The sequence below is a fragment of the Cynocephalus volans genome, chromosome 12, assembly GCF_027409185.1.
Source record: "Cynocephalus volans isolate mCynVol1 chromosome 12, mCynVol1.pri, whole genome shotgun sequence".
Classification (NCBI taxonomy): domain Eukaryota; kingdom Metazoa; phylum Chordata; class Mammalia; order Dermoptera; family Cynocephalidae; genus Cynocephalus; species Cynocephalus volans.
The window spans coordinates 84,564,442-84,590,020 of NC_084471.1; the positions used below are offsets into that span (position 1 = coordinate 84,564,442).

General features: G+C 35.4%; 1 protein-coding gene across 2 annotated transcripts in view; it reads left to right on the forward strand.

The window, feature by feature from the left end:
• Positions 1-25,579, forward strand: part of ERGIC2 (ERGIC and golgi 2) — a 49,787-nt gene that overhangs the window by 8,918 nt on the left and 15,290 nt on the right. For both annotated transcript variants that reach the window (XM_063075183.1, XM_063075184.1), the window contains exons 3-8: positions 1,122-1,230; positions 4,554-4,600; positions 5,867-5,937; positions 8,109-8,149; positions 24,333-24,434; positions 25,304-25,399. In XM_063075183.1, coding sequence (XP_062931253.1) covers positions 1,122-1,230; positions 4,554-4,600; positions 5,867-5,937; positions 8,109-8,149; positions 24,333-24,434; positions 25,304-25,399 — 466 coding nt within the window. The remainder of the gene's footprint in view (positions 1-1,121; positions 1,231-4,553; positions 4,601-5,866; positions 5,938-8,108; positions 8,150-24,332; positions 24,435-25,303; positions 25,400-25,579) is intronic.

Below are 25,579 nucleotides of genomic sequence, written 5' to 3' on the forward strand. Positions count from 1 at the left end.
AATTTCACATTACTGTCGAAAGGCAGCATGGGGTAATGGTTAAGGGCTTAAAGTTTGGAACCAGACTGTCTGGATTCTAATCCCACCTCTGCCCCTTTATCACTATGTGACCTTGAGGAAGTTACTCAGATCTGTCTGTGCCTTAGTTTCTTCTTTCATGAAATAGGGATAATATTAATATTTACCTTCTAGTGTTACTGTATCAGTTAAATAAATTAATATTTATAAAATGCTTAGAGCAGTGCCTGGTACAGGTAAAAGTATTTGTTAAATAAAATAAATAAATAATGAAATATATAAGAAAAATAAATGATTACAACAAAGTTTACTATTATTTATTTCCCCATGAAGAGCTAATAAAATAGCACTTCACATAGGATTGACATTTTATTTCGTAAAATGTGTAATAAATTGTTTACTATTTGTAATTGCTTGTTAATAAGTTCTGTTAATGAAAATAACGCAAGTTCCTGTTATACGACCCATTTTCAGTGTGTTTTGCCATAATATATGATAGCTCTTTCCTTTCTGTCATATCTTTTACTTAATTTTGTAAACAAAGTGATTTTTTTATGAGATTGCAAAACAGAACAGAGTTTGATTAGAGACTTGGAGATATTATTTGATTTTCTGGCACACAGATTATTGTGTCTTCTCAGGATCTGAGAAATCAGGCTACTTTTTACTTGTTTTAAATTGGGCTATAGGTATGGATGCATTTTTAATAATGAGAATATTTTAAAATTTGTACTGTAAAGCATGCTTACTTTCATCCTTTATCATATCTGTGACATGGCTATAACAAAGTAAAAATTTTGTGCCTTGTAAAATTTTGGCAAATCTATTTAGTGAGAGATGCCCTTAAAATTGAAGAAATAAAATGCTTCCTGAATAGTGCAAATGTTTGTGTTCATATTTGTGCTCATAACTCTTCATTTTTTAGCTGTTTTAGAAAAAAATATATAATGAACATTTTGAGGAAAAACCTTTTATGGTATTCATTCAATTGGCAATCATATTAGACATTTTTTTTTTTTTTTTTGCTAATTTTAGTAGTTTCCTGTTGTTTACCTTTTCTTATTATTTTAATTGTTTGTTGTCGTTGTTGTTGGATTTCTCAGTTTCTCTTATAGCATTTACTACTATGGCTTTATTAACCATAATGGAATTCTCAGTATATCAAGATACATGGATGAAATATGAATATGAAGTAGACAAAGATTTTTCTAGGTAACTATGTTTTATTTCTTAAAATACCTTTAGATTCAAATTGTTTTTAAAATAGCATGCCTTTAAAAAAAAAAAAAAACCTAACCTTTTATGTTTTGTTTATTTAATTCTGGAGAAATAGTCCTGAGAAATTCTCACTAATTGCATGCATTAGATAAAACATTTTAGAATCATTTAAATACTGGTTAAATTGTAAAATTAAGGTTCTCTGAGTTAATATGCACGTGTTTAAAAGGTAAGGAGAACATGAATTTCCTTAGATGTGGATAATGGTAGAAGTTTTTTAATGTTTGAAACTGTTTAGTGTTGAAATATCTTAGTGTTCTGTGTGTGATGGAAAATAAATTGTCTAAAGATACATTTTATATACTTATAACTTGATTTCTATAAATTATATCTAACCTAAATTTTTATGTAAATATATCACTTTTAAACCTTTGAAAATATAGTACCTTAATTAGATGACAAAATATACTTTACATTTATTCATTTCATTATTTGGACTTTTTAATGGATTGAAGATAATAGGTTAAGACTGCATTAGATAAGGAGACACATTTAATTCTCCATTCCAATCCTGGCTCTGCCATTTACTAGCTACATGACTTTAGGGAATTTACCAAATCTGTGTGTGCTTTAGTTTCCTTTTCTGTAAAATAGGGATAATAATTATAGTACCTTCCTCATGGAGTTTATGAGAATTAAATAAGTCAACATTTGTAAATTGCTGTGTAACCTTGGGCAAGTCACACTTTTGGGCCCCAGTTTCTTCATCTGTAATGTGAGTATTATTTTAGATACCATTAGTTTTCAAGGAATTTGTTGTTCTTTTTTTATTTGTTTTTACTACCAATGAAACACTTTCTATTTTTTGCAAATGAAGTCTTACATAGTTCATCACGTAAGCATGGTGGGGATGCCCAGATTGTCTACTTGACCTCCTCCTCTGGTTCCTACAGCATTTCATAAGCCTAAACCTCAGGGTTATTTGGAACACAGTGTGAACTCTAGACAACTTTACGACTGTGAAGCTCTAAAAATTTGTAATTCCTATTGAAATCAGCTGAAAATTATTAGAGTGAGAAAAGTTTTGATAGAAAGCACAGGACTGAATTTGATTGTACCCATTCTTTTATTCACAATTCTTAATTACTTGTGGTATTTGAAAATTTGATTTGAACTAATCATTTCAAAATAAAGCATTGGTAGAGCATTTTTAAAAGGTGATACAAAACTTGAACCATCAGGTGATTTTTTTCTGGTAGGTTGGTTGCATTTATCCTGAGTAACACAGACCTAGTTTCCAGTACGCCACTTGAATGGTTATGTGATCTTTTTTTTTGGACAGTTTTCTTATTGAAAGATAATTGATTATATATATGTTTACAGCTTCAAATATCAATACATGTGTAAAATATGTGGTGATCAAATCAGGATAAATGTAATCAATGTTTGTGACCCTTAGCTAGTTTCTCACCAACCTTCTTCTGTTTCCCCCTTTCCCACCTCTAATAACCATGGTTCTTTTTTGTCTTTTTCTGAAAGTTTAATGTATTATTATATTTGTTTGCTTCTTTCTTTTTTTTATTTTAGCTACCACTTATGAGGGAGGACATGTGGTATATCTCTTTCTGTGCCTGGCTTATTTCACTTAACATAATTTTCTGTAAGTTTATCCATGTTGCTGTGAAAGGCAGAATTTCATTCTTTTTTATGGCAGAGTAGTAGTCCATTGACTATATATACCACATTTTCCTTAACCAGTCATCTGTCAATGGAAATTTAGGTTGATTTCAATTCTTGGCTATTGTAAGTAGAGCTGCAATAAACATGGGAGTGCAGGTATTCCTTAGACATGCTGATTTCCATTCCTTTGAGTATATACTGAGCAGTGGGATTGCTGGGTCGTATGGCAGTTGTATTTGTTTGAGGAACCTCTGTGCAGTTTTCCGTAATGGCTGCAGTAATGTACAGTCCCACCAACAGTGTAGGAGGGTTCCTCCTTCTTCACATCCTCACCAGTGTTTGTTATTCTGTCTTTTTTATAACAGCCAGTTTAACTGGACTGAGATGATATATCAGTGTGGTTTTGATTTGCGTTTCCGTGATGCTGAGTAATGTTGAGCATTTTTTCATGTGTCTGTTGGCCATTTGTATATCTTCATATGAGAAATGTCTGTTAGCTCCTTTGCTCATTTTTTAATTGGGTTACTTGTGTTCTTACTGTTGGTTGAATTGTCTGAGTTCTTGTATATTCTAGATATTAATACTTTGTTGGATGCATAGTTTGCAAGTATTTTCTCCCATTCCATAGGTTTTCTTTTCACCTGTTAATTGTTTCTTTTGCTGTGCAGAAGCTTTTCCCTGACTTCAAACTATACTGCAAAGCTATAGTAACCAAAACAGCATGGTACTGGCATAAAAACAGACACTCAGACCAATGGGACAGAATAGAGAATCTAGAAATCAACCCACATACTTACAGCCAACTGGCCTTTGACAAAGGCAACAAGAACACACATTGGGGAGAAGACTGCCTCTTCAATGAATGGTGCTGCGAACACTGGAAGTCTTATGTAGAAAAATGAAACTAGACCCATACCTCTCAACATATACCCATATCAACTCCGAATGGATTAAAGACTTAAATATAAGACCAGACACTATAAAACTCCTCAAAGAAAACATAGTGGAAACACTTCAGGATGTAGGACTGGGCAAAGATTTTATGAATGAATATGACCCCAAAAGCACAGGCAACAAAAGAAAAAATAAACAAATGCGGTTATGTGATCTTAAGCCAGGCATTTATTTACACTGGTCTGAACACTAGTGGTTTACTTGAAAAACTGTGAAGTCTTCCGTTTTATATAGCTCTATGATTATAGAATAAAGAAGTTAATATTTATAGGGCATCTAGCATAATGACTAATGTAGGGTATTTGTTTAATAAACAGAGGAGAAAGATGTACAATTCCTAATTCTTGATTTTCAAAGTTTTACATTCTTAAAGGAATATTCTGTCTAAAGTTTATGTAAATAGAGATTAAGACTTTTTTCTGAGTTGCTTGAAGTTATTGACTGTAGAATTGCCATTATTAAATTAAAGGATACTGTGTTAAAAACCTGTGAAATCACAAAGGCTTTGGAATAATTACAAAAAAGAACTTTTACTTTTAAAATGCCCTTGTTTTGGAAATCCAGTCGAAATTCTAATTGTCATATTTTATTCTGTTTAAAATGCAAATTTTTCATAGATCGATTTATATTTCTCATTTTTTTATTAATTGATAAGTACTAATGTTTACCTTTTGTCTTTTTAGCAAATTGAGAATCAATATAGATATTACTGTTGCCATGAAGTGTCAGTGTAAGTACACCTTCAACTTGATGACTCTGTGTAGTTTATTGTTCAAACAATTGCCAATAAAAAGTAAAAACCACTGGTTGTATTTTATCTTTCTTTTATAATATTTTTAAATTTTACTGTGGTGTTATTTAATAATGTAAATTGTTTTACCTTTCAGCTTGTATTCTTCAAATTTCTTCTCCATAAAAAGAAGGGACTTAAATTTCCCATTAGTATAATTTAAAAAAAAGAAAATTAGAGGAAATTTTTATGTATCAGAGTTTTAGTTTTGGTATATTTTTTTCTTTCTTGTTTAGTGTATGAGTTTTTACAACCCTGTTCCACAAACATATGCTGTTTCACTGTTTCAGTTTACTGCCCTTTGCTTTTACAATTGCATTTTAAAGTACAGATCCAATTCTTTTAACTTATAGTGAGTGATAAGTTATCCTTTTCTGTTTTTTTTACTGGCTTCACTTGATTGTACTGGTAGAATTGGAAAAACCTTAATATGCCAAATAGATAATGTTTGAATTAGTATTTCTCTCAAAAATGAGGATACTTTTACATGAGAAATATCTTTTGACTGCTTGAAAAGCAGAGACCAAGAACTCATTAGTTCAGACAAAACTTTTTAAAGTGTGAAATAATTCTACCCAATTAAGGACATAGTTTCTGGTAGATTTCATCTCAGAACCACCTGGAATATTTTTCCCTATTCTGTTTATTTTTACTTCTGTTAGTGGTTTTAATAAATAAAAAATACTTTATATATAAACTTCAAGTTAGTGTTAATACTGCTTATATCATTTTTTGCCTTATTTTGAATGTCTGAATACCATTAAAATTTTAGCTTTTCAGAATAAAATTTCCTATTTTTGATTTTTTAAAAGGCATCATTAGCTTTGCCTTAAGATTTCTTTTAATCTCTAAAAATAATTCTTGTAATTAATATTTTATTCAGCCATTTAGTACTTATGTTTAGGTTCTTGCCAACTTTTGCAAAGCTCTTCAATTCAGTAAAGTTTATGCTTTTTACCATGGGATTCAGAGTCATCTTTTTTACTAAGCAAGAAGCAGTTCAAGCATTTATTAAATTTTGGAAATTAATTTAATCTCCACTGAAGCTGTTTAATGCAATTATCTTAACTTTTGAACAAATAAGCAGTATAGGAAAGTGATTCTACCCACTTTGTGAGTTTTCTGTTAGTTGTGTTAATTTGTTTATATCAGATATAGTTTGGCTCTGAGCATGGAATGTAAAACTTCTAATTTCTTTTTATGCAGATGTTGGAGCAGATGTATTGGATTTAGCAGAAACAATGGTTGCATCTGCAGATGGTCTAGTTTATGAACCAGTAAGTTTCATTCACATGGTTTCGAAGTATACGCTCTAAGAAATTGAACCCTTAAAGGCAGTTTTGATATTTGCTTTTAGTTTGGCCTGAGCTAGTTTTTAATAGAATTTTTTTGTTGTTGTTTCAAAAGTCATCCGTATTCTGTGTAAAAAAAAAACAAAATTAGGGGGAAAAAGTGATATCTAATACCAAAGCCTTGAGATAGCCATGGTTAACATTTTGGATAAGCCTTTAAAGTCTGTTTTATAAACTTACTCATATTTTATATTTTTTGTTAATGCTTTCTAATGGTTTCCATTTCTCTTTTCTTAGAGTTACTATAGTGATTAAATTTTCTTGTTTTTTTCTAATGATATGGAAACTCTTACGTTCTATTTGTATTCTACTTTTACCAAATTTAAGTCTTTAAAAATATTTGAGCTGTTTTCTTTTATAATAAGGAATAAAGCAGTATCTTCTTAAGAGGAGAAATTTCATAGACATTTACTATTTCTCCCTCCTTTGTACTTCTCCCAGAGCTTGTGAAATGCTGATATTCTTCTATTATCTTCAAGCATCAGCTGTGTATAACATAACTGATTTATCAAAAAACACCATCACATTACAGGGGCAGGTACGGTGATAATCAGTCATGATCAAAACTAGCCCTAAAGAAGGTTTTGAGAATAAGCATGGAACTCCTAGCTACTCTGACTTGCCCACTGCTCTGTTGGCATTGTGGTACTTAGGTTTACACATGCATTCTTGAGTTTTTTTGTTTATAACTGGCAGTTGTGAACTCTTCTTTAAGGACAATTGCAAAACGAAGACTAAAGGGATGGAGGAGGAGTAGAAATAACTGAATATGTGGGCTTTAAAGAAAAAAAGTAAGACCTTTGCCAGTTTTGATTACTAAATTATTTTTAGTTTACAGCAACAAAATAGGGCCGGCTGCTTAGCTCAGTTAGTTAGAGTGCAGTGTTATAACACCATGGTCAAGCATTCTGATCCCCTTACTGGCCAGCTGCCAAAAACAAAAACAACCTAAAAGATATATGTGCCTTTTGATATAAATTTTTTAAATAGAAATTTCTCCAGGAGTAGTAACTGACACTCTTCACCTCTATTTACTGACCCATTTCTCCAGTCAAAAAGTTTATTTTATAGTGATTTTTTTATGAAGTTACAATTTCAGATACTATGGAATTTCAGATACCATGTAAGCATGCTACAGATAAGTTCATCAGAAGGAGTAATCAAAAGCAAACATCAGAAAGATGGGGTAGTTTAACTTGGAGCGTATGGTTGTATAAAATTTAGATAAACGTGAAGTTCTCAGTTACAGGTGAGGAAGGTTCCAGATTGGTATAATTTAATTACCGAAGTTGCAGAAGTAGAACTCTTTGGTAGTATGAGGTATTACTTCACTTTGATTAGAAAGTAAAGATTTGTAGGGTGGAAAGAAGTAGGTTAGGGCCTGATTGTGAAGCAGTAATTACTAATGTTTATAATTTTTGAAGTAGAGTTAATATGCTTTGCTTTCAGATGGCTTTATAAAAATCAAAAGTGTACTTTTTGTTGCAAATTTAAGTTGTGGCTACTGCCACAAAACCAAGAGAGGCTTGTGTGTTTCTCTCTGATTTTACACATAGCCAAGTGTGACTTTGAATTGATAAGGATGGTGTCTAGATACAATTTCTTGAGTTGTTCTTTGCTGATTTATACATTTGGGAATTACTGTGGTATTTTTTAACTTATTTCAAAAATTGATGATTTTTATCATGGTATTTTCCCAGCAGGTATATGGGCTTTGGATGCATGAATATTATACTTAAAACTGTATGTCTTTTTATTTCAATAATTGTTGAGTTTTATGCTAGCATTATTTAAGTGATTTTAAGTCCTAAAATACCATATTGTACATATTGTAAATTGACAACTTACATCCATTCCTATCATATAGATAACTAATAACAGAAAAATATGTGATTAGTAAAATCTCTTTGTGATTTTTGAATAAAAATATCATATTAAAATGTCATAGTTTGAGGTATACAAGATTAAATGTAAATCATAAATATTTGTTTTTAGCAGCCGTATAAATTTATATTTCTTGCTCAAAGAAAATTTTTAAAAATTGTGATGTAAAGCCAAGTTGACAATGCTATTGATTATGTTTTCTTTTATTTCAGGCAATATTTGATCTTTCACCACAACAAAGAGAGTGGCAGAGGTAATAAGTGAACAACATACTGTGGTCCATAGAAAGCTAGGCCACATTTTATCTATTTTGTCTATTGTAAACTGTTGGACTAACATATTTCTCTAGGGATTTCTTTGGATGAATTATTAGCTGAATTTAGTATATAATATAATCCTTATAATTTGAAAAACTTTGTCAGGTCTTATGAAAGTCACACATAATCTCTTCTATAGTATACTTTGAATCATAAATAAATTTTAGTTTTTACTTAAAATTTTATTAACTTAAAAATTTTTTAATTATAAAAATAATATATGATCAGTGTTTAAAACTGAATTTGAACAGAAAGGATATAAAGGAAAAAGAAAAATCCGCTCCGCATTCTGTAAACTAGTGCCACTGACCAGAGTTAAGTTTTTTGTATGTTTTCATGTACACTTATATATTTTTTCCCTAATATAAATGGGATCATTTTATATATTTGTCCTATAACTTCCTGTTTTCCACTTCGCATGATATTTTGAGTATCTTCACATGTCAGTGTACAGCAAACCTTTGAACAACACGGATTTGAACTGCATAGGTCTACTTATACTCAGATGTTTTTCAACTGCAGATCGAAAATACAGTATATGTGGGATGTGGATCCTGTATATATGAAGGGCCAACTTTTTATACACATAGGTATTCAGCTGTGTGGAGGTTGGCACCCCTAACCCCCATGCTATTCAAGGGTTAATTGTATTTTGTAGTACATTTTATGGATAGACTAAAATTTATTTAATTGGATCTTTATCAATGGGCATTTTGATTGCTTCCAGAATTTTAATATTATAAACACTACTAGTGAACATCCTTGAACCTAATTCTTTATATACTTTTACACATATATATCACATAGGTATATATTACACGTGTATTATATATTTTATATATATGGAATATTTTCAGAAATGGAATTCCTCTTTCAGAGTATATTTAATTTAACGTTTGGATAGATAGTGCCTCCTAAAATACTATTTCACTTGCACTGCAAAACTGTATGAGATTGTTTCTGTACAACTTTATCAACAGCTTAAACACCCAGACTTTTTAAAAAAATTTTTTTGCTAGTTTGATGAGTGAAAATTAGTATGGCACTTGTTTTAATTAGCATTTCTTTGCGAATCATTTGAATATCTTTGTGGGGTTTTTATTTCCTTGTACTTTTTATTTATTTATTTATTTACTACGAATATTCATGAGATACAAAGCTGATTGTCACCCGTCCTGCCCATGATGTGGGAGCCAGATTCATACTGGGGGCATATCCAATACCAGAAATTACTTTTGTACCCTTTGTCCCCTCCCAATTATCCCCCAACCTCCCTCCCTTTCTCCTCTCCCCTCAACTCCAATTTGTAGCACTAGGAATGTCCCCTCCCTCCGTTGGATCACGGCACTACTGTGGTCTTTGTGTCCTGCCTTCCTTTCTCTCTCAGTTCCCACATGTGAGTGAGCACATGCGGTATTTATCCCTCTGTTCTTTGCTTGTTTCACTCAACGTAAGTTTCTCCAGGTTCATCCACGTTGTTGCAAATGGAAGTATTTCATTCTTTTTTATGGCAGAGTAGTATTCCATAGTGTGTATATACCACAGTTGTTTTTTTTTTTTTTTTTTTTTAATTTTATTTTGTCGATATACATTGTGGCTGATTATTGCTCCCCATCACCAAAACCTCCCTCCCTTCTCCCTCCCCCCCCCCCCCGCAACAATGTCCTTTCTGTTTCCTTGTCGTATCAACTTCAAATAATTGTGGTTGTTATATCTTCTCCCCCCCCCCCCAGTTTGTGTGTGTGTGTGTGTGTGTGTGTGTGTGAATTTATATATTAATTTTTAGCTCCCACCAATAAGTGAGAACATGTGTTATTTCTCTTTCTGTGCCTGACTTGTTTCACTTAATATAATTCTCTCAAGGTCCATCCATGTTGTTGCAAATGGCAGTATTTCATTCGTTTTTATAGCTGAGTAGTATTCCATTGTGTAGATGTACCACATTTTCCGTATCCACTCATCTGTTGATGGGCATTTGGGCTGGTTCCAACTCTTGGCTATTGTAAAGAGTGCTGCGATAAACATTGGGGAACAGGTATACCTTCGACTTGATGATTTCCATTCCTCTGGGTATATTCCCAACAGTGGGATAGCTGGGTCGTATGGTAGATCTATCTGCAATTGTTTGAGGAACCTCCATACCATTTTCCATAGAGGCTGCACCATTTTGCAGTCCCACCAACAATGTATGAGAGTTCCTTTTTCTCCGCAGCCTCGCCAGCATTTATCGTTCATAGTCTTTTGGATTTTAGCCATCCTAACTGGGGTTAGATGGTATCTCAATGTGGTTTTGATTTGCATTTCCCGGATGCTGAGTGATGTTGAGCATTTTTTCATATGTCTGTTGGCCATTTGTATATCTTCCTTAGAGAAATGCCTACTTAGCTCTTTTGCCCATTTTTTAATTGGGTTGCTTGTTTTCTTCTTGTAAAGTTGTTTGAGTTCCTTATATATTCTGGATATTAATCCTTTGTCAGATGTATATTTTGCAAATATTTTCTCCCACTCTGTTGGTTGTCTTTTAACTCTTTTAATTGTTTCTTTTGCTGTGCAGAAGCTTTTTAGTTTGATATAATCCCATTTGTTTATTTTTCCTTTGGTTGCCCGTGCTTTTGGGGTCGTATTCATGAAGTCTGTGCCCAGTCCTATTTCCTGAAGTGTTTCTCCTATGTTTTCTTTAAGAAGTTTTATTGTTTCAGGGTGTATATTTAAATCCTTAATCCATTTTGAGTTGATTTTAGTATGCGGCGAGAGGTATGGATCTAGTTTCATTCTCCTGCATATGGATATCCAGTTATCCCAGCACCATTTGCTGAAGAGGCAGTCCCTTCCCCAGTGAATAGGCTTGGTGCCTTTGTCAAAGATCAGATGGCAGTAAGTGTGTGGGTTGATTTCTGGATTCTCTATTCTATTCCATTGGTCAGTGTGTCTGTTTTTATGCCAGTACCATACTGTTTTGGTTATTATAGCTTTGTAGTATAGCTTAAAGTCAGGTAGTGTTATGCCTCCAGCTTTATTTTTTTTGCTCAGCATTGCTTTGGCTATGCGTGGTCTTTATTGTTCCATATAAATGTCTGGATAGTTTTTTCCATTTCTGAGAAAAATGTCTTTGGAATTTTGATGGGGATTGCATTGAATTTGTATATCACTTTGGGTAGTATGGACATTTTCACTATGTTGATTCTTCCAATCCAAGAGCATGGGATATCTTTCCATCTTCTTGTATCCTCTCTAATTTCTCTCAGCAGTGGTTTGTAGTTCTCATTATAGAGATTTTTCACCTCCTTGGTTAACTCAATTCCTAAGTATTTTATTTTTTTGGTGGCTATTGTAAATGGGCAGGCTTTCTTGATTTCTCGTTCTGCATGTTCACTATTGGAGAAAAGAAATGCTACTGATTTTTGTGTGTTGATTTTGTATCCTGCTACTGTGCTGAAATCATTTATCAATTCCAGCAGTTTTTTTGTAGAGGTTTTAGGCTGTTCGATATATAGGATCATGTCATCTGCAAACAGGGACAGTTTGACTTCATCTTTTCCAATCTGGATGCCCTTTATTTCCTTCTCTTCTCTGATTGCTCTGGCTAGTACTTCCAACACTATGTTGAATAAGAGTGGTGAGAGTGGGCATCCTTGTCTAGTTCCTGTTCTGAAAGGAAAAGCTTTCAGCTTTTCCCCATTCAGGATGATATTGGCTGTGGGTTTGGCATATATGGCTTTAATTATGTTGAGATACTTTCCCTCTATACCTAACTTATAGAGGGTCTTTGTCATGAATGAGTGCTGAACTTTATCAAATGCTTTTTCAGCATCTATAGAGATGATCATATGGTCCTTGTGTTTGAGTTTATTAATATGGTGTATCACAATTATTGATTTGCGTATGTTGAACCAACCTTGCATCCCTAGGATGAATCCCACTTGATCGTGATGAATAATTTTACGTATGTGTTGCTGTATTCTGTTTGCTAGTAATTTAGTAAGGATTTTTGCATCTATATTCATCAAGGATATTGGCCTGTAGTTTTCTTTTCTGGTTATATCTTTACCTGGTTTTGGTATCAGGATGATGTTTGCTTCATAGAATGAGTTTGGGAGATTTGCGTCCGTTTCAATCTTTTGGAATTGTTTGTAAAGAATCGGTGTCAATTCCTGTTTGAATGTTTGGTAAAATTCTGCTGTGAATCCATCTGGTCCTGGGCTTTTCTTTGTTGGGAGCCTTCTGATAACAGCTTCAATCTCCTTTATTGTTATTGGTCTGTTCAAATTTTCTACGTCTTCACGGTTCAGTTTTGGAAGCTTGTGTGTGTCCAGAAATTTATCCATTTCCTCCAGATTTTCAAATTTGTTGGCGTATAGTTGTTTATAGTAGTCTCGAATGATTCCTTGTATTTCAGATGAATCAGTTGTAATATCGCCTTTTTCATTTCTAATTTTTGTTATTTGAGTCTTCTCTCTTCTTTTTTTTGTTAGCCATGCTAATGGTTTGTCAATTTTATTTATCTTTTCAAAAAACCAACTTTTTGATTCGTTGATCTTTTGAATTGTTTTTTGGTTTTCAATTTCATTCAGTTCTGCTCTGATCTTAATGATTTCTTTCCGTCTGCTAACTTTAGGTTTGGATTGTTCTTGTTTTTCTAGTTCTTTAAGGTGAAGTGTTAGGTTGTTCACTTGCCATCTTCCTATTCTTCTGAAGTGAGCGTTTAATGCAATAAATTTTCCCCTCAATACTGCTTTTGCAGTATCCCACTGGTTTTGGTATGATGTATCATTGTTTTCATTAGTTTCAATAAATTTTTTGATTTCCTGCTTGATTTCTTCTTGGACCCATAAGTCATTAAGTAGAATGCTGTTTAATTTCCATGTGTTTGTATATTTTCCAGAGTTTCGTTTGTTATTGATTTCTAGTTTTAATCCATTGTGGTCTGAGAAGATACATGGGATAATTGCAATTTTTTTGAATTTATTGAGACTTGATTTGTGACCTAATATGTGATCTGTCCTGGAGAATGATCCATGTGCTGATGAGAAAAATGAGTATTCTGAGGTTGTTGGGTGGAATGTTCTGTAGATATCTGCCAATTCCAATTGGTCTAGAGTCTTGTTTAGATCTTGTGTTTCTCTACTGATTCTTTGCCTAGATGATCTGTCTAATATTGACAGTGGGGTGTTCAGGTCCCCTGCTATTATGGTATTAGTGTCTATTTCCTTCTTTAGGTCTAATAGAGTTTGTTTTATAAATCTGGCTGCTCCAACATTGGGTGCATACATATTTATGATTGTTATGTCTTCTTGATGGATCAGTCCTTTTATCATTAAGTAGTGTCCCTCATTGTCTCTTTTTATGGTTTTTAGTTTAAAGTCTATTTTGTCAGATATAAGAATAGCTACTCCAGCTCGTTTTTCTTTTCTGTTTGCATGGTAAATCTTTTTCCATCCTTTCACTCTTAGTCTGTGTGAATCTTTATGGGTGAGGTGGGTCTCTTGTAGGCAGCATATAGTTGGGTCCTGCTTTTTGATCCAGTCAGCCAGTCTGTGTCTTTTAATTGGGGAATTTAAGCCTTTTACATTAAGAGTTGTTATTGAAAGGTGTTGATTTATTCCTAGCATTTTATTGGTTGTTTGGTTGTCTTAGGTGTCTTTTGTTCCTTGCTTTCTGATTTACTGTTTGGTTTCTGTGTTTGTTGGTTCCTTAGGTTGTAGATAGTGTTTTTGTTAGCTTGTTTTCTCTTCATGAATGCCATTTTTATTATACTAGCGGGTTTAGATTTTTCTTGGGTTTTTATGGCAGTGGTAGTTATTTTTCAGGAACCAAACCCAGTACTCCCTTGAGGATTTCTTGTAAGGGTGGTCTTGTGGTAGTGAACTCCCGCAGTTTTTGTTTGTCTTAGAAATATACTATTTGCCCCTCATTTCGGAAGGATAGCCTTGCAGGGTAGAGTATTCTTGGCTGGCAATCTTTGTCTTTTAGTATTTTGAAAATATCATCCCATTCCTTTCTAGCTTTTAGGGTTTGTGATGAAAAGTCTGATGTTAACCTGATTGGGGCTCCCTTATAGGTGATTTGACGCTTCTCTCTTGCAGCTTTTAAGATTCTGTCTTTGTCTTTGAGTTTTGCCAATTTGACTATAACATGTCTTGGAGAAGGTCTTTTTGGGTTGAATACATTTGGAGATCGTTGAGCTTCCTGGATCTGAAGATCTGTGATTTTTCCTATACCTGGGAAGTTTTCTGCCACTATTTTGCTGAATATGTTTTCAATGGAATCTCCATTTTCCTCCCCTTCTGGAATACCCATGACTCGGATATTTGATCGCTTATGGTTGTCTGATATCTCTCTCAGATTTTCTTCAATATCCTTGATTCTTTTTTCTTTCTTTTTGTCTGCTTGTGTTATTTCAAACAGCCCATCTTCAAGTTCAGAGGTTCTCTCTTCAACTTCGACAAGCCTGCTGGTTAAACTCTCTGTTGTGTTTTTTATTTCGTTGAATAACTTCTTCAGTTCAGCAAGTTCTGCTACATTTGTTTTCAGGACATTGATTTCCTTGTACATTTCCTCTTTCAGATCCTGTATACTTTTCCTCATTTCATCATGATGTCTAGCTGAGTTTTCTTGTATCTCATTCAGTTTCCTTAGAATTATCACTCGAAATTCCTTGTCAGTCATTTCAAGGGCTTCTTGTTCTATTGGATCTAGAGGTTGAGATTTATTAACTTTTGGTGGTGTACTTTCTTGATTTTTTGTATTTCTGGTATCTTTTTTTTGGTGTTTATTCATTGTGGCAGGGGGTTTCACAGTTCACCGGTTTAAGACTAATGACTAACTAGGATGTTGCTGTGGTTGCCAATTTCATATGGCTCCCTCCGTGACTGCTCAGTTGGCCTCTAGTGCCTTGTGTGTGTGGTTGCCTCGGGTCTTGGGCTTCTCCGGGGAGCCACCTTTCTGGTCAGCTTGGACTCTGCTGGGCTGGTGGATCACGTACCACAGGGTGTGTGATCTCTGTTGAGCTTTCACTTCCCGTGCAGGACTTCTCCCTGTTCCGTGTGCTCTGGCCCAGGCTGTTAGATCGTGCAGTGGCGACCCCACCGGGTGTGTGGTTTCTGTCGAGTCTCCGCCTCCCTGGCCTCACGTCTCCCCACTCTGTGCGCACTGTGCTGGGCTGGGGCGTGTCTTCAGCACCCCTCGTCTATCAGCTGGACCTTCAGGACCCTGCTCGGCACCGCCTCGCCCAGGAAGTCTACCAGGTTTCTGCTGGGCACAGACGACCGGTCTCTCTGGGTGCCTTTGTAGCACTATGTAGATCTTTCTCGGGTCTTGTTCACCTTTGTATCCCCCCAGTATAAACCGAGTCTAGCGCCCACCTGCAGCCTGGTCTCTGGCCGGTTTAAGCGGACCTGGGAACTCTCCTACCACACTATTCCCAACCCGAAATTCGTTAGGCTTTTTTCCAAACTGGTGGCCGCAGAGATGGTATCTGCCTCCCAGTAACAGGGAGTTTACCTGGGGCCGGAGTCCAGGGTATGGTGGAGTGACGGGTACTTCCTTGCCCCCCCGACACCGGCCCCGCCAGAGAACCGCGGAGGGAGTTGGAGCCGAGGCCGGTCCGCAGGCTCCGGAAAGCCCGGCGCCAGGCCAAGCAAGTGGGAGGGTTCGGTGATGGCCGAGCAGGGCGGAGCTGCCCGCACCTGGGAAAATGGAGGCAGCACCGGGCGGTGAGTGGCCTGGTGGTGCAGGCGGGAGCCGCGTGGGCATGCACCCCCCGAACAGAGCTATGCCAGGGATCACTCACAGTGCTGTGCCAGGTCGGGTTCTCGCTCTCTGTCTCTGGTTTGCCGCCTTTCCCAGTTCTCGGTCGCTGCCGCCTCGGGCTGTTCAGTCGCGGCGCGGCTCGGGCGCTCCCAGGAATCTTCTTTAATGCCGGCCTGAAACCTCGAATCCTGAATAGGGCAGCTGGCCACCTTCAGCGCGGCCCTGGCCTCCGGGATCCTGGCTGCATCCACCGCAGCCCTGGCGCCGTGTTCCCTGTTTCGAGACTCGCTTTTGCAGCTAAGAAACAGTTCTTTTCCTGCTCCACACTTCAAAGCTGTTGCCTGTAAATCTATACCACAGTTTCCTTATCCAATCATCTATTGATGGGCAGACATTTAGGTTGGTTCCGTATCTTAGCTATTGTAAACAGAGGTGCAATAAACATGGGAGTGCAGGTATCTCTTTGACATGATGATTTCCATTCCTCTGGGTATATACCCAGAAAAGGGATTGCTGGTGTATATGGAAGATCTATCTTTAGTTGTTTGAGAAACCTCCAAATTGTTTTCCAAAGTGTTTGTACTAATTTACATTCTCACCAACAGTTCAGTAGTGATCCCTTCTCTCCACACCCTTGCTAGCATTTGTTATTCAACATCTTTTTGATTATGGCCAGTCTAACTGGAGTGCGGTGGTATCTCAGTGTGGTTTTAATTTGCATTTCCCTGATGACTAGTGATGTTGAGCATTTTTTCATGTATCTGTTGGCCATTTGTATGTCTTGCTTTTAAAAATGTCTATTCAGCTCCTTTGCCCATTTTTTAATTGGGTCATTTTTTTTTTTACTGTATAATTGCTTGAATTCTATGTATATTCTGGATATTAGTCCCTTGTCAGATGCATAGTTGGCAGAAATTTTCTCCCGCTCTGTAGGTTGTCTTTTCACTCTGTTGATTGTTTCTTTTGCTGTGCAGAAACTTTTTAGTTTGATATAGTCCCATTTGTTTATTTTTTCTTTTGCTGCTTATGCTTTCAGGCTCATGTTCAGAAAGCCTATGCCCAAACCTAACTGCTGAAGTGCTTCACCTATATTTTCCCTTAGTAATTTTACAGTGTCAGGTCTTATACCTAGGTCTTTAATCCATTTTGAGTTGATTTTAGTGTATGGTGAGAGATACATATCTAGTTTCATTCTTCTGCATATGGATATCCAGTTTTCCCAGCACCACTTGTTGAAGAGGCAGTCTTTTCGCCAATGTAGATTTTTGTTGCCTTTGTCTAATATCAGATGGCTATAAGCCTGAGAAGTGATTTCTGGGTTCTCAATTCTACTCCACTGGTCTGAATGTCTGTTTTTATACCAGTACCATGCTGTTTTGGTTACAACAGCTTTGTAGTATAATTTGAAGACAGGCTTTTTGTTTTTTGCTCAGGATTGCTTTGGCTATTTTGGGTCTTTTGTTTTTCTCTATGAAAGGTAAATTGTTTTTTCCATTTCTGTGAAGCATGTCATGGGTATTTTGATGGGGATTGCATTGAATCTGTTTATCGCTTTGGGTAGGATAGACATTTTCACAATGTTAATTCTTCCAATCCAAGAGCATGGAATATCTTTCCATCTTTTTGTGTCTTCTTTAATTTCTTCCAGAAGTGGTTTGTAATTCTCATCGTAGACGTCTTTCACCTCCTTGGTTAAACTGATCCCTAGGTATTGTATTTTTTTGTTGACAATTGTAAATGGGCTTACTTTCTTTATTTCTCTTTCTGTTAATTTATTATTTGAGTATATAAATGCTACTGATTTGGGGGCATTTATTTTGTATCCTGCAATGTTACTGAAGTTATTAACCAGCTATAGGAGTTTTTTGATAGAGTCTTTAGGTTTTTCTCTATATAGTATCATGTCATCTGCAAATAGGGAAAGTTTGACTTCATCTTTTCCAATCTGGATTCCCTTTATTTCTTTCTCTTGCCTTATTGATCTAGCTAGTACCTCCAGTACTATGTTGAATAGAAGTGATGAGAGTAGACATCCTTGTCTTGTTTCTGTCCTTAAGGGGAAGGCCTTCAATTTTTCCCCATTCAGAATAATACTGGTGGTGGGCTTGTCATATATGGCTTTTATTGTGTTAAGATATTTTCCTTCTATACCTAATTTGTTGAGAGTCTTTATCATGAAAGAATGTTGAATTTTGTCAAATGATTTTTCAGCATCTATTGAGATTATCATAAGGTCTTTGTCCTTGAGCTTGTTGATGTGATGTATCGCATTTATTGACTTTCATATGTTGAACCATCCTTGCATCCCTGGGATGAATCCCACTTGATCGTAGTGTATAATTTTCTTAATATGTTTCTGTATTCTTATTGCTAATATTTTGTTGAGGATTTTAACATCTAGGTTCATCAAGGATATTGGCCTGTAATTTTCTTTATTTTTGTGTCTTTATCTGGTTTTGGTATCAGAGTTATGTTAGCCTTACAGAATGAGTTTGGGATAGCATCTGTTTCAATTGTTTGGAACAGTTTCACGAGAATTGGTATTAACTCCTCTTAAAAGTTTGATAGAATTCAGCTGTAAAGCCATCTGGACTTTTTTGTTGTTGCAAGATTGCTAATTACCGCTTCAATCTCCTTGCTTGTTATTCATCTGTTCAGGTTTTCTATGTCTTCTTGGTTCAGTCTTGGTAATTATATGTATCTAAAAACGTATCCATATCTTCCAGATTTTCAAATTTGTTGTCATACAGTTGTTTATAATCGTCTCTAATGATTCTTTGTATTTCTGTGGTGTCAGTTGTAATGTTCCCCTTTCATTTCTGATTTTTGTTATTTGGGTCTTCTCTCTTCTTTTTTTTGTTAATCTAGCTAATGGTGTGTCTATTTTGTTTATCTTAAAAAACCAACTTTTAGTTTTGTTGATCTTTTCTATTGTTTTTTGGGTCTCTATTTCATTTAGTTTTGCTCTGATCTTAAGTATTTCTGTCTACTGCCTTTAGGTTTGGATTGTTGTTGTTTTTCAAATTCTTTGAGGTGTAGCATTAGGTTGATTATTTGGAGTCTTTCCATTTTTTTTATATAAGCATTTACTGCAATAAATTTGCCTCTTAGTACTGATTTTGCAGTATCCCACAAGTTTTGGTATGATGTATCTTTATCTTCGTTAGTTTCTAGAAATTTTTTGATTTCCTGTTTAATTTCTTCTTTGACCCATAGGTCATTCAGGAGCCTATTATTTATTTTCCATGTATTTGTATAGCTTCCAGCGATTTGCTTATTGTTAATCTCCAGTTTTAGCCATTGTGGTCTGAAAAGATTGTTGGAATGATTTCAGTTTTTTAAAATTTGCTGAAAGTAGGTATATGTGGTCTATCCTGGAGAATGTACCGTGAGCTGATGAGAAGAAAAGTTTAGCTGTTGGGTGAAATGTTCTGTATGTATCTGCCAAGTCCATTTGGTCTAGGGTGTAGATTAAATCCTGTGTCTCTTCGTTGACTTGTTGCCTGGAAGTCCTGTCCCAAACTGAGAGAGGGGTGTTCAGATCACCCACTATTAACGTATTAGGTCCTATCTCCTTCTTTAGGTCTAAGAGTGTTTGCTTAATATATCTGGGTGCTCTGGTATTGGGTGCATGCATGTTTATGATTGTTATGTCTTCTAGCTGGATAGTTCCCTTTATAATTATATAATGGCCTTCTTTGTCTTTTTAAATGTTTTTTGGTTTAAAGTCTATTTTGTCCAATATAGGAGTACCTATTCCTGCTTGTTTTGGGTTTCTATTTGCATGGTATATCTTTTTGCATCCCTTCACTTTTAGTCTGTGAGTGTCTTTACAGGTGAGGTACATCTCTTGAAGACAGCATATACTTGGGTCTAGCTTTTTAATCCAGTCAGTTAGTATGTGTCTTTTGAATGGGGAGTTTAGTCCATTCACATTTATAGCAGTTATTGAGTAGTGTTGTTTAATTCCTGTCATTTAATTGCTACTTGTTTAGGTGGTTTAAATATCTTTCGATCATTATTTCCCCTTTTATTTCTCTTCTTCAATGTCAGTTGGGAAATTAAGATGGAGTTATTTAGCTTCTTTCTCTTTCTTGCTGGCATTTTTGTTTTAACTGTGGGTTTTACTCTTTCTTGTGTATTCGTGATGATGGTCACCATTATTCAGATTCCAGATGAATGACTTCCTTGATAATTTCTTGCGGGGCTGGTCATGTGGTGGTGAACTCCCACAACTTTTGTTTATCTGGGAAATACACTATTTCTCCCTCGTTTCTGAAGGAGAACTTTGCTGCGTAAAGAATTCTTGGCTGGCAGTTTTTTTCTTTTAGTATTTTGAATATATCGTTCCACTTTCTTCTGGCCTGTAGGGTTTCAGTTGAGAAGTCTGCTGTTAGTTTGATGGGGGTTCCCCTATAAGTGACCTGATGCTTTTCTCTTGCTGCTTGTAGAATTCTCTCTTTGTCTTTGAGCTTTACAAATTTAACTAGAATATGTCTTGGGGAGGATCTTTTTGGGTTGAATCTGTTTGGGGACCTTTGAGCTCCCTGGACCTGAAGGTCTGTATCTCGCCCTACACCTGGGAAGTTTTCTGGTACTATTTCCTTGAGTAGGTTTTTGATACCTTTTCCTTTCTCCTGACCTTATACCCACAGTTGGGATGTTAGAGTGCTTGAGGTTGTCTGTTGTCTCTTGTAGGTTTTCCTCATTATTTTGAATTCTTTTTTCCTTTTTTTGTCTGCCTGACTTATTTCAAAAAGACCGTCTTCAAGCTCTGAAATTCTTTCTTCTGCTTCCTCTACCCTGCTGCTCAAGCTCTCAGTTGTGTTTTCTATTTCATTGAGTGAGTCTTTCATCTCTAGAAGTTCTGCTACACTCTTTTTTATGGTATTAATCTCTTTGTAGATTTCCTCCTTCATATTCTGGATGCTTTTTCTTATTTCATTTTGTTCTCTAATTGAGTCTTCCTTTATTTCCTCAAGTTTTTTTAAGATCATTGCTCAAAATTCTTTTTCAGACATTTCAAGGATTCTCTGTTTCATGGAGACTGACTTTGGGGCATTACTGTCTCCTTTGGTGGTGTCATTCTTCTTGATTGTTTGTGCTTCTAGTGTTTTTTCACTGATGCATGTCATTTGATAGGGGGTTTGCTTCTTCTATTACACCGAGGTTGGCTGTGGAGTGGCCTTGGTTGCTGCTGTGGGGGGTGAATTGTTTTTGCTTGACAGTAGGTGTGGTGGTGGTTATGTTAAACCACCTTGGTTCCCGTTTGAGACTCTGTGGTTATAGAATGAGCCCTTAGTGCGTGGAGTTTTGCTGGGCCAAACTCAGTGGGTCAGAACCATAGGCTGGTGCTGCCCCCCCCTGGATCTGAGGTGGGGTGAGGGGCCATGTGTAGCTGCCCGGTTCTGCTGTCTAGTGCTGCTGCCGGCCACTTCCTGTGAGCGTCCCTGCGTGGTGCCGGTTCAGGGCGTGGGGGCAGGGCTTAGACCTTCCCCTCCTGCCCCCCCTCCCCAGGTCCAAGGCGGCCGGGTGAGGGAGCCACATGAAGTCGCGGTTCTGCTGGCTGGCACTGGAGGGCTTACCTGTGCGTGCCGGTTCTGGGTGCAGGTCCTGGAGCTCCCCACCTGCCTGAGTCCAAGGCGGAGGGGTGAGGGAGCCGCGTGGAGCCGCAGTTCCGCTGGCTGGCATTGGCGTGCCCACCCGTGCGATGCCGGTTCAGGGCCTCCCTTGTATTTTTTTGTGTGAAACTGCTTGGTCTTGCTGTATGCCCATTTTGCTTGTTTGTTTTATTTTTTTCTTTAACTGTTAAGAATATTTTGTATATTAAAGAAATTAGTCTTTTGTTAAAAGTACTTCCCCACCCCCATATATTGATATTTTTTTCTGTTCTTTTCGGTTTCTAGGCATTGTCTTGTACTTAGAGAGGCTTTAAGTAATTTAAGATTATTATTAGGAAAAAAAATTTTATCCACTTTTTTTCTAGTTTCTGTATACATTTCAACAGTCTTTCTCTTTTAATTTCCATTTTCACCATGTGGGGGAATTTTAATATGAAAGTTGAAATTGGATATGGTTAAACAAATGCACTGAATGTTCGGTACCTCTGGGTTTCTAGCACTTTTAGTAGAAAGCTATCCAGAGATGAAGTACTTTATTTTGATCCAGAAATATCACAGTGAGATGTTTTCTTTCATCTGGTATTTTATTCAGTGTTAAAGACAAATAATATGTGGGAGCAGAGATTGTATTTTTACTTTTAAAATGACAGAGGTTTTTCCATTACAGTAGAGTGTTTTTTTTAAACCTACCTTTATATATGGAGGATGGGCTTGGGTATTTATTGGTATAGTCAAGGCAGAAGTTTCTTTCACACGTACGTGGACACACACACACGCACACACACACACACATAATCAGTTTGGTACCATCGAACTCTTTAACTACTGACCAGCATCAAAAGTTGAACTATGGAAATACAAGACACAAAAAAATGTGAAGCTTTCGATTTCTGCTGACATTGGATCCCAAGAGACTTTAAGTCTTGAAATGTAAAAATCTGAAAATGGGTTCTGGCTTCTTGAAGCTTCCTATATTCTCTTTCTAAACAAATGGTCTTGAATAGCTTTGAATAGCCTAGAGATACCAAAGTTTTTCATCTCCCTGAATGTGCATACCAAAATGTTCTTTACCTTTAGAATTTAAAGAAATTTAAATTTTCTCTCAATTGGTGTTCTACTTTTTAAAAATATTTAGGATCCCAATTTTCTTTAGTAGTAAAATTCAAACCCTGGATGTACCTTTCTAGTTTCTGCTTTTCATGTCTATATTTAAGATTTATTCCAAACTGAATTTATGGTCTTAATATGACTTATTATCTTAAATAGGCCTGTTTTACTGGTGTTCTAAATGGACGGTGCATAAATATTTTATCTCCACTTGCGATTCTGGAAAACACTTATTTTATTATTATGGTGGGATGTGAAATATTATCAGATTTGTATTTGTTTTCTTGCTTCAAGTACCTATGTTTATGTATAATTTTTTCCAGGCTTTATGCATGTTTGTGTGCATGTATATTTTTAATAGACTTAATTTTTTTAGAGCAGTTTTAGGTTTACACCAAAACTGAGCAGAAAGTACAGAGTTCTCATAAACCCATCCCTCACAGATGCACAGACTCCCTCATTGTCAACATCCCAAACCAGAGTGGAACACTTATTATAATCAGTGAGCCTACATTGACACATCATCATCTCCTAAAGTCCAAAGTTTACAGTTCACTCTTGGTGTTGTATGTTCTGTGAGTTTTGACAATTGTATAATGATATGTATCCACCATTATAGTACCATATAGAATCCTTTCACTGCCCTAAATATCCTCTTTGTTCTACCTATGCATCCCTCCCTCCCCACTGTGTGTAATTTTTATACTTGCTGATTTTGAAGTTTATTACAGATGGCTTGGGATATTAGTTATTTAAAGATATAGAATTAAAGGAAGTAAAATAGGACTACGTTTAAGGATACGAAGTGGTGGCTGAAAATGGTAGGAGATAACATGGGCCAGTGGTAGAAGTGTTGGAGAGAGGAAAAGTTTTATTCTTAGTTTTGTTGTTGGAATAAATAATTCTATAAGTTATTGTGAATATAAGAGTTTTGTAAAATAATCTTCAGGCAACTAATTTGTTCTTTGTGTGCTAGGAATATTTAAAAAGAAAACTGAAGCATTATTTTTCAAATTTGTACTTTGCTCTATTTGCTTTATATCTTGATATTGTTTTAAAAAATTATGTGAAGAATCTAACATTTTTTTTAGATTGTCTAGTTATAGAATAAAGTTTAGCTTTCTTTGGGAAAAGGGGACACCAGGTGATATTAAATGGCACTGTGGCCTGGTTTGTAATGCGAATTATATGTTTGTGGTACATGTTTATACCTCAGTAATTACCACTTCAAGTCCATCAAGTCTATTGAGTGTGGTCCCTTATTTGTCTTATTCTTTGTATCTACAATGCTTAAATCAGTGCCTGGCAAAAAGTAAGAATTTTGTAATTGTGCATGCATTTACTTAGGTGATGAATTTACTTAGGTGAGCAGAAGCTCCTTCTTGGTGACTCTGACTGCATGTCCATTATTGGAATCAGGTTTATGGAACCCAGCTATTAGACCTCCAGTCACCCTACCTCACTCTTCCTGCTTTCAATGAAATAATCAAGGAAAACTTTTTTTTTTTTTAGTATAAAATCTTATAATAATAAATGTATGGCTTTGTTAAGTTAGTTAACCATTGTTATTTTTTAATAATTGTGGCTTTCTTTGTATACCTTACTATATTTTTAAACTATTGTTTGTTTATGTTGTATTTAGGATGCTGCAGCTGATTCAGAGTAGGTTGCAAGAAGAGCATTCACTTCAAGATGTGATATTTAAAAGTGCTTTTAAAAGTGTATCAACAGCACTTCCACCAAGGTGAGATGTATTTTTTAAATGTGCAACTACTTATTAATGAATTAACTTTGATATAATTTTAATATTGATTTAGTTTTCTGAATCTATTTTTTCTTGGAAAGAGAAAATGGAATCATTCAGTAGTATGGAAATGTCTTTTACCCTTAGACTTATTGCCTATCGTTTTGATCAGGATTATCACAAATATGTTATTTTATTTTTATTTAATTAATTTCTCTTTTATGTGTTATACCTCCATGTAAAGTTTTAGGTTTTAAGGACAAATTAATTGCATTTATTGTTATGAGGATGTGTAAATTTTGGCTTAGAATTTTGTTTCTTTGTTTCACTTTTTTCTCTTTTATAGATTAGAAAAGCTGATATTTAGAAATGCTACAATCATGAAAATGATAATTTAAATTTAAAAATACATAGACATTTTACATTTGCTTAGGAATAAAATGTCACTGTCTATTTGAACTTAGATGGCATGTATTTCCCATACTTGAGCCTTATCCTGTCTTCCCCTCCCTCCTACAATGCCAGAAATAAGTGAAGAAAGTATGTCTTGTTGGACTAATTCTTTTGTTTTAATCTTTCTTCTGTCATTGGATGTAGTTCTCTGGTTAGATTTGAAGAACAACGGAATTTTAGATTTATGTAAATATTATAGATGTGTAATAATTATGTAATTTTTTTCCGTTTTGTAGATATATGATTTTTATAAATTTATAGACCTCAGAAAACTGCTATTCAATTTTCGACATTTAGAACATTACCTAAAAGTTGATCTTTAGTTTTTTTTTCCCCCTGTACATAGTGGTCTCACCACAAAATGGTAACTATATTGAATGTACTTTAAGTAATCTTAACATATCTTGTGTTAACAGGGAAGATGATGTATCACAGTCTCCAGATGCTTGCCGAATTCATGGTCATCTGTATGTCAATAAAGTTGCAGGGAATTTTCACATAACTGTGGGCAAGTATGTTCTTTTTACTTACTGAAAATACTTTAGACAGGTTTTTGAGCTTGGTTAAAAGTAAATTATTTGCTAATCAAGTAATATATACCTAACTACTAAAGAACTGCTTAAAATGTGTATCTTTTTTAATGTCTTGAGATTGATATTCAAGCCTTTTATCTCAGTATAAAGAAGACTACT